This window comes from Bacillus rossius, chromosome 1 (assembly GCF_032445375.1).
Source record: "Bacillus rossius redtenbacheri isolate Brsri chromosome 1, Brsri_v3, whole genome shotgun sequence".
In the NCBI taxonomy this organism is placed as follows: domain Eukaryota; kingdom Metazoa; phylum Arthropoda; class Insecta; order Phasmatodea; family Bacillidae; genus Bacillus; species Bacillus rossius.
This window is the reverse complement of record NC_086330.1, coordinates 234,418,072-234,430,983: the sequence shown is the minus strand read 5'-3', so window position 1 is coordinate 234,430,983 and position 12,912 is coordinate 234,418,072. Positions and strand designations below refer to the sequence as shown.

At 33.7% G+C, this 12,912-nt stretch overlaps 1 protein-coding gene across 1 annotated transcript in view; it reads right to left on the bottom strand.

Moving 5' to 3' along the window:
- Positions 1-315: 315 nt before the first annotated feature.
- The window catches only part of LOC134527366 (mediator of RNA polymerase II transcription subunit 24), a 154,688-nt gene continuing 142,091 nt past the window's right edge, over positions 316-12,912 (bottom strand). Inside the window, exon 19 of the mRNA XM_063359987.1 lies at positions 316-613. Within this exon, the coding sequence (XP_063216057.1) occupies positions 458-613 (156 nt within the window). The 3' untranslated portion in view covers positions 316-457. The remainder of the gene's footprint in view (positions 614-12,912) is intronic.

The following is a 12,912-nucleotide window of genomic DNA, read 5'->3' as shown; positions in this document are numbered from 1 at the left end:
GTGATGCAATGTTTATGTAGCCCATATTTGTTATAAACGCTGCAGGTTACGACTGTATTTTAATAAAATTTAACGTATTTCTTACACTTTTCATATTTTTAACTTTTTTTTTTAATTTTTTGCCTCATCTTTCACGGTTTCTGAAATCTGTACGTACGACCGAGGTGTACGTACGACCGAGGTGTACGTACGAAACGGGGGCCGTACGAGCGAGGTTTGACTGTATACTCAAAGACCTTTACATTGGAAGTTTTGAAGAGACATATCACATAAGCACATATAGATAATTTTAACATTGTGTGAATAGTATACAAATTTTGAAAAATGAATTATTTAAATTTATTTTGTGGATACTAACACAATTTCAGCATTACATGCAATATCACATCACAGCAATAAAAAAACAGTCATTTAGGAATGCAGCATGATAGTCACACATCAATACAGTACTAGTGTATCACACAGTCTTATTGCCAAGCCTAAAGGACATGTTCCTCAGAACACACAGATCTCTTGCAGTGTCCTTGCGCCCAGCAGGAGTCTGTAGGTCATAGAGTCGCAGCAACAAATCTGTAGTGAAGAGGTCTGGAAGAGACTTCAAGAGACATGGAACCTGCAATGCACAGCCACAGAAATAAGTTAATTATCATAACCAACCTCAAAAGAGGATATCTGTCAAGTAATAAAAGTATTTTCAACTATGAAAAGCACTTGAATGGTTCAATCCACGATAAAAATGTATGCACCTTTAACCAAAACTTAATTAATTGAACAAACTACGTTGTAAATGACTATTAAAAGACCAAACAATCCTTTGTCAATAGTTACATGTTTTGACATGAAAATAGATATGTCAACATTGTCCACACATGGCACTGACACAGTAGGCAAAACCCAATGCCTTCCTAGCACTTTCACCTTGTAGCATCAAGCTAATTTAATTTTTGGAAATTTTTAACAGGCATTATGTCCACTTAACTCTCATTGTTTTTTTTTCTTTTAAGAAATACCAGACACATGCATGTTTAATTTAAAATGCTAAATATGTATGTGTAAAAATTCCCTCAACCTAAACTTGAATCATGCTTTTGTCAATTCCTGGAGTAATTTTTTTTATCTATTCAGTTCTGCAAAACACTTAATATTGACTTTTTAAGTTTTTAAATTAACACTACACATAGCTTGAAATCTGTGCCAGTTTGAAAGTTTACTTCTACATATGTTTATTTTTTTTCCTCTTTTAATAATTAGTCAACTTAAGGAGTACTACTACTACTACTAACTACAAAATTATTCACATGTAATTTTATTTGAAACCTCCCTTACAAAAATTATTGAAATAGCATAAAGAGTAAAAACCTGATTGTATTTAATGGTGATTAAGCCTAGCCTTTACAAAATAGGTACTACTACACGATTAACATTCAGACTTTACTCTGTACAACAGAATCTCATTTTATAGTACCTACCATGTCTTATCGCATAAGTGTTGCACCCACATAATCGTCACACTGTTACCCTCTTTTATCGCATAATGGTCGCACGCGCGTAATCGTCGCACCCATATTTTAGAGCATCAAAATTTGGATTAAAAAAAACCTCTCGCCTTACTTATTTAATTAAAGGAAATACGAAGTTGTCTGACGTGTAAATTATCTTTTAAAGAATTTTTAAACGTTATAACATTCATCCGTTCGTCAGCGTCGCCGCGCTGTATCCCGTACAAAACTGTAGCCAGCGCTAGTTGCAATCATTAATGTTTGGTTATGTTGCTTTCTGTATAGAGCGCGTGCATGTAGCCGAATATCGATATCTCGCCAAGTGCATACAACGCGTGCTCTCTATCAGGTGCTGAGTTAACTACATTTGATATCCCGCATTATTTTGTGTTGTGTACTACGGTAGTTACGCGTTCGTTCGGCTTGTATTTGGATCACAGATATTTTTCTATTTAAAGTTGAATACTTAATGGTTTTTGTTGTATGACTTATAAATTTAAATTGTTTGGCATGCCCTTTATACTTCCCTTTTTAAATAAATGTACTTTCCATGAATGGGTTTTGTTTTTTTGAATAACTTTAACTAACAAATTTTTTTTCCCCTCATAATCGTCGCACCCCTACTTTTCAAACTTGATTTTAGAGTAAAATGTGCGACAATTATGCGAGAAAACACGGTATTTCAGGGTGTCAAAATTTGGAGAAGAAAAATTCTTGCATAAACGTCATATGATGTTTATGGAACCGCTGTTATGTTCAGAGCGCTTGGTGTAGGTAGTTTTACTATATAAAAGAATGCATTTTAAATTTGGAAGCTCTTATTTATTTGGAATTTACAGCTTACTTATTTAATTAATTACGAAATTGTCGATGTGTAAATTTTCTTTTAAAGACGTTTAAAACATTATAACCTTTATCTGTTCTTCGCCCTACTGTGTACCGCTTATATAAATGTAGCCGGTGCTAGTTAGCATCATTCATTATTGGTTGTGTTGATTACCATACAGAGCGCACACATGTAGTCAAATATCGATATCAATAGCTCGCCGATTGCATGCAATGCGAGTTAACTACATGTGATAGCCCGCAATCTTTCGTGGTAAGTGTGTACTAAGATAGCTATGCATTAGTTCCGGGTCATGGTATTCGTTTTTCTACTTTAAAGTTGGAACATAATGTTTTTGTTGCATGACTTATTAATTTAAATAGTTTGGCGTGCTTTACTGTACTCTACATTTTAAATAAACATACTTTCCATGAATAGGTTTTGTTTTTATGAATAACTTTACCTGAAAAAAAATTTCATTATAGCATAAAAATCCCACCCCTACTATTCAAACTTGATTTTATTACATGTGCGACGATTATTCTATAAAACATGATAACTTTAAAGCATTCATAACTTTTAAGCATACAATATAAAATCTCTATCAATGAGCTGTACAGTTACCTTTTCATGATAAAGTACTTTAATTGTTATTGAGAAGTTTTTTACATGCTACTCTAGCTGAGAATGTGGTAACTAACTGCAGAGCGGCAGGTATTGAGACACTGCACATTGCCAGCCTTCAGTAGAAATTGTTAAAATGATTAGCAATATAAACCGAAAAGGTAACGCAAATTGCCATGAGGTTGGGTACAATAATGCTGACAGAAATATATAATCAGATACGTATTATGTTTTATTCATTCCCTAAGTGGAAAACTGTAGAGGAATGAAAGGAAATTTGTGGAATAAAGCTGTATGCCTACACTACTTATAAAGTATAAAAAGTATGTATACACTAGTAGGAAATCAGTTAATTTACAAACAAACTATGTGGAGATTATGTTACTGGCACAGAAATCACATATTTGACTTAAATTTGTACATAATTTCTTTAGCTAAGATTGTAAAAAGGCTACACATGGAAACAAACTGTAAATATTATTAATATTTAGTAAGAGATTTCATATATTTATGTAGTATAACAAACATAAATGTTAAAAAAATTAAACAAAAATATATAAAACAATATAACAATTATTTACTTTTATGGATGTCACATTATGTTATTCAATTTTTACATTAGGGTCCATGAACTTAGTTCTATCATCATGATTCATTAATTTCAAGGAAAACATTTCTAACAGTATATGTGGTTTTATTTTATTATTAAGTTTAATAAATACTATTTATAAATGGACTGTTGACGTATTATCTTAGATCCCTAAAGTTTTTTTTTTTTTTAATACTCTAGGCTCAGGTTCACTTAGGTAACCATCCACCATGTCAAAACTATACAGAATGTATTCATTACATTGGAAACAAAAAGTTGAACAACCCAAAAATCCTGAATATGTCCCCAGTAATTTTAAAACAAATATTTAAAAAAAAGCTGCCTTATCGCAAGCTTTTGAGGGATGTGAAAGTAAAGGTATTGTAACATCGCAGAATTCCTGCTCCCTACTACCAATAAAACTGACTAAGAATGTTGTATGTTGATGTTTTCCGAATGTTTAATAATTATTTTGTACTCGTGTTTCTGCTATTATGTATAGTAATTTAAGTCATCTTGTTTGTGCTTTATTATTTGTTTCATTGTAATTTACTTAATCACTTGAAATTAACATGTGAATTAATTACATTTTGTCAAATTTTTAAGCATATTCTGGGTAGTTAAAACTGTAACATACTAGAAAATTCAAGAAGGTTTCAAAAGAAAGGAAGACACGGGTGCGACACTCTGTCGCCAGCATGTTATTTTTCACGCCTCAAATTATTAGGGAAACCCAGTACGTGAGCGCGGGGCTGCGCCGCAATGAACTACAACATTCGCTGGGCACTGCCTCGCCAGCCAATCAGAGCAAGCCTTGAGGTGGTGTGATGTCTCTTCCCAGACTTTCAGAGAAAAACATTTTCTCCTTATATGGTAATTTTTCTGGATCTGTGTTGTGGTCAGTCGACACAGGGTTGTTTCCACTTTTGTAACTTCATTGTTTGTTTAGTTGTCGCTCGATCGTCACTACGTGTGGCCGCATCGTTGGCAGCTTTGTGGAAACAATAGAGTAAAGTTACAAATAGCTAACATCACACCTGCTGTTCGGGGCCAAGCCGAAATAAAACTTTTTAATTTTTTTATTTAATTTTTGGACTTTTAACTTAAAATTTGACCACAAGTGTCGGCATTGGCCCAGGGTGACCGCAGTCGTCCTGGTGGAATATTTTCCGCGTTTTTTTTTGACCTTTGTTCTACAGTAAGACAAAGTGAATTGAATTTTTTTGGTTAATGGAGTAACAAGCTAAAGTTAATATATGATACATCGTCTGTACCTGCAATTTAATTTATGATCTAATGTTTTTTTTGAGAAATAATAATAAAATATTGCCTTGAACTCTTTCATTTTTAATGCAGCTACATTATCAGCATTTACCTTCGATGTTGGCAACTAGACACTTAAAAAACCAAACTTCACTATCATCGTATATATAAACATAAACTTTTCAAGGGATTAAAGTGTATTGTTAACACACTGGGTTGCTTAGCCAGGTCAACCTGGAATGTAACAATATATTATAGATTATTAAAGTTCTAAGAGTAATTTTATCACAAATAACTAAGTTTCAATACAAACAGGTGTTAATGAAACCAATGGTTATGATTTTCTTTTTTCTAAATGCTCAGTGGAATATTAAAGTGACACATTTGTTAAAAATGATTGTGGATTATTGACTATTAATATGTGGCAATAATTTCATGACTTTCAAAGGTTTTCCACAAAATAAAAAAAGCCTCTCCAACAAAGAGGACATTGTTTTAACTCCACTATGTCTTCATGGTGGAAAATAAACAGCTGAAAGTGAAAACTATTAACAGTTTGCCAGTGTTCGAATTCATGTGGACAGGTGCATTCAATGAAGTAAAATATTTTAACATTTTACACAAACGATCAAGTGAACTGCTCTCATGTTGACAATCTTGTTGGTAGGTGTTTTTAGTAAATTTGCAGTATCCAACTATTAAAAAAATTGCACAACAACTAGGCTTCTGCAAATCTAGGATTTTTGTCTCGAATTGAATCACGAATTGAATCTTTAAAGATTCCCGAAACTTTTATCTTTTTCTTTGAATTTTAGGTGACAGTAATAAATACTAATTTTGTACATAAGTATGTTACCCAATAAACCTTTTATTTATCAGTTTTCATTGCAATAGCAATGTCATTTCAGATTAACTAATACTTATATTATGTTGACTATTGTTATATGCATGTTTGTAATATTAATAGTAGACCTACGTGCATAATCTGTAACTACTTTAAAATAATACCAACACTTTTATAACAATATGTAAAAATAATAATAGAATAATACCAATAAAAAATACACAAACTTTGTAGTTTCTTCCAAATTTGGTAAAACTTACAGCTATAAATACACTCAAAACAAAGACAAATAAGAAATAAGTACACTTTCTTACATGCTTCATAATAATTTATTATGCAGTTTTACAATCAGCGATAACTAGTTACTTTCTGCCGGTAAAGCAAAGAAGCCCAAAACCACAGGTCAATTATCAAAGCATACTAATAAATCCTTAATTTCATACATTTTTAGTGCACTGAATCTTGACATAGTAAAAAAAAAGTATGCATTTCTAAAAAAATAAGCACGTCCTAAACTATTTGGCTTTCTAGACATAAAATGTAGAATACTAAAACAAATAATATCAGTAGAATCAGCTTCATTAATTTAAAGCACAGTATATGAAGTAAAGTTTTATTTTTCAGTGACACTAATTTCAATATTCAGTTCTGCTATCTTTCTATCACTGGAGTTGGAGTGAAACTGGAACAGGTGAGATTATTTATTCTTAAAATAATTATGAAGGAATGCAGCTGCTCTACGTGGTCTGGACGCAGTAGCTCCCTTCTTTCTGTCACAATATTATCAGATGCAGAAAACATTCTTTCTCTTGCAACTTGTGTCGCTGGAATGGGCAAATATCTAGTGGCAACTTCGGAAATTTTTGGGTACTGATGTTTGTTTTGCTTCCACCACTCATATGGGTTTATATTTCTTGCTACACGGGGTGATGTCAAGTAAGTAGTGATTTCTGCTTCTTCCTGCCGAAGTGATGGTGTTTCTTGCATAGGTATATCATCTAGCGCTGCCCACAATGATGAAAAGAAAATCAATGATTTTTCACATTCTTCAGGTGTGAATTCATGTGGATGATAAAGATTGCATTCTTGTTTGAGGAGGAAGTGTGCATTCACCTTCTCTTCGTGACTAAAGAGAGCATCCTTGAACCTTGGGTCAACAATTGTACAGATGACATTGACACTATCCTTTTTGTACAGAGGAAATCTTGATTTCAAACATTTCATCAAACATCTGACAAAAGGAACCCCTGGTTGAAAAGAGTTTTTTAAAACAAATGACACAAGTGTTGCATCTAGACAATGTAGTGTTGGAATTATCATGCTTGCCGTGGGGTAAAAATTACTACTAGCATTTTCAGTGGCTTCAGAAAATGGTTTTAGCACACCAACCACACTTTCAACAAGCTTCCATTCACTATTTGAAAAACAATCAATGTCTGCACTGGAAGATGTCAGTTCAGCTACTACAGCTTCTTTAAGCAGAATCAGCCTCTCCAGCATTGCAAGTTTTTGGTATTCAGTTCAGCTTCAAGTCGGGCAGTGGCAACCGAACTCCTAGAGTAGTGTGCAACAATACTGCGACCTTTAGCTAGTACCTTTTTGACATTTTCTGACTGATCTATACCATCTTTTATTGCCAGCTGGAGAGAGTGAGCAAAACATGGTCTATGTATCCACTTTGTATTCTCAATTGCAGAACGTAGATTTCGTGCATTGTCAGTTACCATAAATATTTTCACAGTACTGTGTTCTTCAGGTCCAGAATGTTCCAGGTGGCAGTCATATCTGACAGGAGTTTCCTCAAATTAGCAGATGTGTGTGAGCCTTCAATTGCAACAATTCCCAAAGTAAATGTTTTATAATTAAAGTCAACTGCATAGTGCAGAGCTGCCACCACTTTGAAAACAATATCCTTGATTGAAATGTGAAATATCCTGTAATATCCATGTTTTTAATATAAAATATCCTGTAATATCCTTGTTGTTAATATAAAATATCCTGTAAAATCCTGTACATTAAAAAATACAAAAAAATATGCAATTTTTATGAAAATTACTCGATCATAATGTACGTAACTATACTTCAATCAAAACAATTCAATTTTTAACACTTTATACAAGTATTTACACACACACACGTAGCCTACACTTCATCACTGGCAGTATTTAAATATCACTTTTTCAGAGGTTTTGCCCTATTCCTCATTTCTTCTGTTGGCTGGAATTCTGCCACATTCTTCCTAGAAGAGATATGCAACAAAGCATTTAGCATTGTCGATTCAAGACATGACCGTACGCTGTTTTGATAAGGTTGACCTTACTAAATATCCTTTCCACCCCTGCATTGCTGTGTGGAAGAATAAACATTGCCTTTGCAAGTTTACAAAGCAGTGGAAAACATGTTTTCCCATTAATTTCATACTGTGACACTTTATGCCAGGCCTGCCACCAAATTAGGTTCCTAAATCCTCTTTACAGCATTTAAAAATCCTGTATAATTTATAGCCGTAATTGACATAATTTATTTTTCGCGGTAATTTTAAATATACACTAGAGTCCCGTTATAGCGAGGTGTCACGGTTCCGGGTTTGATTCTCGCTATAACCGAATTGGACATATTTTGCCCCCAAAAAATAAAAATTAACAGAAAATAGCATAAAAATTGTGTTTGAACCTGTATAATTGGAAAATAACAGGTTTTATTAACGAAATCTTAATTTCTGTGAGCAGATGTGCGAATTCTCTTTAAAACGATACCCCACAAGTACGGATGCGATCACCGATTGCGTCAAAATAACCAGAATACCCTACCACGCCACGTAAGTATAGCATCTCTGCCCGCAATCGATTACTCGACTTGGCCCGCGGCCGACGCAGCATTGTCCTGCTATCTATTGTCGACGCGGGCTGTCTGCTGGCGGCCATGTTGGTTCGGGATGTTGCTAACAGGCGGCGCTAGTGTAGCACGACGATTTAATTCCTTACAAAAAAGACAGGAGTGCGGCAACGCACGTACGCCTCAAACGAAATAGTCGCTGGAAAACTATACTTTTTTCATTTAAAGAAACCTGTAAACTTTTTTTGAAAATAAATTTGGGATTAAACTCAAACCATCACCACCCCTTTCCCGGACAGATACCTCAACAACTGACCGAAACTAAAGTTACAAGAAAACTGTCCTAGCAATTCGGAAATAAATACGGTAGTGCCTACTATTTGTCAGATAGTAAAATAAATAACGTGACGTGTTTGTAAACGTGTCACGACAAATAACTCCAAACAAGTTTATAAATATTTGTGTATTATTAACGCGATCAATTAGCAACAAGTATAAAGACGGCTCTAACTTTTTTTGCCCTAACATAGTTATAAACAATGTTATTATTTGTTAATGAAAATGTCCCAACAAATTAATTAAGAGCATTTATATTTAAAAAAAAGTGTGCATTGTTATGTTTAATGGTGGGAAAAATAGATTTTGTCTATTTTCTAAATAATAAGAAATGCGTACAAGTATGTATATTCAAAGGCTTGGTTTATTAGAGTCGAGCATACCTCGGCCTTGAAGCCAAGCGGAAGTTTGATAAAAGAAAGAAAGGGCGGGATTCTATTTTTAAAGCCACACACTTAGGTGGCGACTGCACGGCTGAAGAATGTGACAGGTTACAACGGCAAGATGTCTAGTGGCGAGCAAGAGGGGTGGAGATAAAGCAGACCAAGGCGCGCTACACGCGATCACGCCGTTAATTCCTCAAAAAGACCTCTTTATAGCCGTGTTCTCGCTATTACCGTGCTCGCTATAACGGGATTCTCCTGTACATTGCATTCTAAAACATAATTTAAAAAAAAAAAAAAAAAATGAATGTAAAAATTTTTTTAAAGTTTTGCCACTTACATTACAAAACTAATAGTTGGTATCACAATAAAATGAAAAGTAATTTAAAAATTTCTCTTCAGTATAGGTTTTGGTGCATTTCTTATTTACAAACTATAAATACATCCATACAACTGAAGTTATTTACAAGTTAAAAAAAACAAATGTATTTCACATCATTAACTAGCTACTTTTTCATGTTCTGAGCTCTTTTCCGCATCTCGTCAGTGGGCTTGAAGTTCTCATTCTGCAATGCAACAGCGCATTTAACATTGGTGATTCCATTGACGATCTGTGAACAGTTTTAACCATCTTGAGATTGCTGAAAACCCTTTCCACAGCAGATTTTCTCCAGTTGCAGCACCACTCAAAGCCATTACTTTGTACAGATGAGTTTCAACAATCTCCGATGGCAAGAACCTTGCTAACACTACAACCTGCCTAGTGACTGTAACATCAGTTGATTCATCAATCATCAGTGTGAAAAATTGTGTTTTCATTGCATAGGTAACATAATCTGCAGCTGATGTACCCAAAGATTGAATAATTATCTGGCTAGTTTTAGTGCGAGAACAATGAAAGTTTCTTGCGATTTCACTATCTGGAAATATTTGCGGGACAAGTTTCGTAAAATTATCACTGAGTTTCACAGATAAATGGTTTTCACAAACGAAGTTCGCCCATAACAGTTCCGCATCAATTATTTTGTTTGGTATGGTTACAAAACTCGTCAAAGAACAACTCTGATCAGCAGCTCCTTGGTTTTTCGCATGAACTTGCGTCTTCAAGCCGCCCTTTGTCACGTTCAGTTCCGAGTTGCAAGTCGAACAAACGGCGGAAAATTCCGTTTTGCCACGCCTCAACCATTTCAATTCTTGCTCCCATTATTTAAGATAACGCTGTTTATAAAGTGACCTGTCCGGCAAAGCCTTTCGTTTTTTCTCCATCACAATCAGCTAAGACCAAAACTACTACTTAAATCACGTAAGAAGTTTGTAGACAAATGCAGCACCTAAAACATTGTAATGGCAAAAAATACCAATGTTTACTGACGCCATGACACTTCTTAGCGTTTAAATCAATAAACAAAATCATTTCCCCGAAACCATAGATATTGTACTTCATGAAACAATATGTGGGAGTATATGTTTTTGGTTTGTGGTTAAACGATTGGAAGTTCCATGGCGCTACACCTAATGTGAGTGTTTGCTTTACTGTTGGATGCTTGTATGGTTTGACAACTTCAAATAAGTAGTTGAATGTAAATATTTAGACGGATGAAATTCAAATATGAAAAAATCGGCGAAGCTTCTTAAATATCCGTGAATGTCGCCGTTTATCCGTTAGTCCGTTTTAAGCTTCAAATATCTGTGAAAACGGATAAAATCCGTAAAAACGGCAGGCCTGGTAGTTTGAATTTTTCTTTTTCGTCTGCATACATAGTAGGCACAACATTTCTCGAGAAGGTTGTACTCGATGGAACTACATAGTTTGGTTTTAAATTATGTATCAAATCCTTAAATCCCTGTTCTTCCACAAAACGGTACCTAAGCCAGGAATGATGAAACAAGCATGTGAGCAATAAGATTTGTTACCTTCTTGGCTTCATTGCTACTTGGATCCAGTGGAGTTGTTTTTGAAAACATAGATGAGAGTCAGAGTGTTTTCTGATTTTTTGCCTCATGAGAATTTTTTCCCTACTGAAGTTCGACACTTGACTGAGAAGTTTTTTTCAGCTAGGTATTCAGTATATTCAGTTACATGGCATCTTTGAATGTGAAGAATAAGACACGTTGTTGTACCTAGAGGGGCAGGTCAGACATTCAATAATTCAATGTATTGCATATTTGCATGAATTTTACATAAAAACAAAATACCTATATACTTTGAAACCACATTAACGTTTAAGTTTAAATATAAACAATATACAGATTTTAACATCCAGTATAAAAATTTATATTTTAGTTAAGCGAAATTAACTAATAATGATACCAGCAATTACTCATTAAAACATTAATATTTTGTTTTAATTTTTATTCAATGTGCACAGAAAAGGTCAAAATATTATGTTGCTGCACACTTCTAGTTAACAAAAAAATTAAATAACCACAATATTCGGTAAAGTAGATAATTACTTGTTGGACTTATGTTCTTTTTGCAATGTTTGCACATTGCTGTTTTTTCATCCACAACTTCATTGTGTTTCCACAAAACCTTGTTCAATTTTCGTTTTGTTTTTGACCCAATCTTTGGCTGGATGCTGCCGCTCTGTACCGATTCAGGCTCAGAGGTACTTTGGTCTTATATTGCAATCTGTCCTGTATCCATGTCCAATACAGTAAAACTAGAATTGCGCATAATAGTTCGCGACCGGGAGCGCTCCTTTTAGTTCGCAGCTCCTTGGCGAACTAGGTTGCTTTTTTAGTTCGTCCGCTCCCATCTTGAATTCAAAGAAGACAGGTCAAAGATAGTTTGTTCGCTTTGCTATCGCTACTGCAGGCAATCTTCTTTGTATGTTATAGTAGTTATTTTTTATAATGATCAGTGTTGTGAACGCCTAGATTATTATCCTTTTTTGGGTTACTATACAAATGAGTAAATAAAACAAAATTTACATAATTGGGTAAAATGGCGTATATAACAGTTCTGTTTTTATTCTTCACTTAACATACACTATAATCGAAAAATTTTAATTTATAAAAAGATTTATTTTATAGCTAGTTTGAGAAATATTATTTATGAAATGTGTTTATTTTAGTGAATAAAATACCATTTTATAAATATACAAATTTTAATTTATTTTTAAGTTTCAGACGTGCACATTCACAAGAGCTAAAGACATCTGATCAAAGAATATAGCATATAGGGTAACATGAAAAGTATCTACAGTCGACAATGTCAAATGTTAAGTACATAGTAGTTAAGAATTTTTTTCACATACACACACAAAATTTGGAAATAATAATAAATAATGTAAACAAAAAATATGAGTGAATTTAACAAAAAAACTGCTCCACACTTATTATTTTTGAAATAATTACTTAACACTGCATGTACTGGCATTCTAAGAAAGTCATAAAAACAACTTGTTTAGTTAATTTTTTTATTAAATGACAAATAAATAATGTATGAAATGTAAAAATAAGTTTATTTAACAATGGTTTTACATTAGTCAAAACATTAATATTAAAGTTGTCATCAGCTGTCAAAATTATTTTATGAATATTGAAATCATTTTGTAAACACTCATATAAGTACCTAATGTAATTATGTCCGACTTGTTCTCAGTATACACCACGGTTTCCCCACCGCTAAGTTACCCTGGGGTAACCGTGCTCGGACACGAGTATAAAGCTATCATCATCAACAAAATGAACATATTTGAAAATGTATC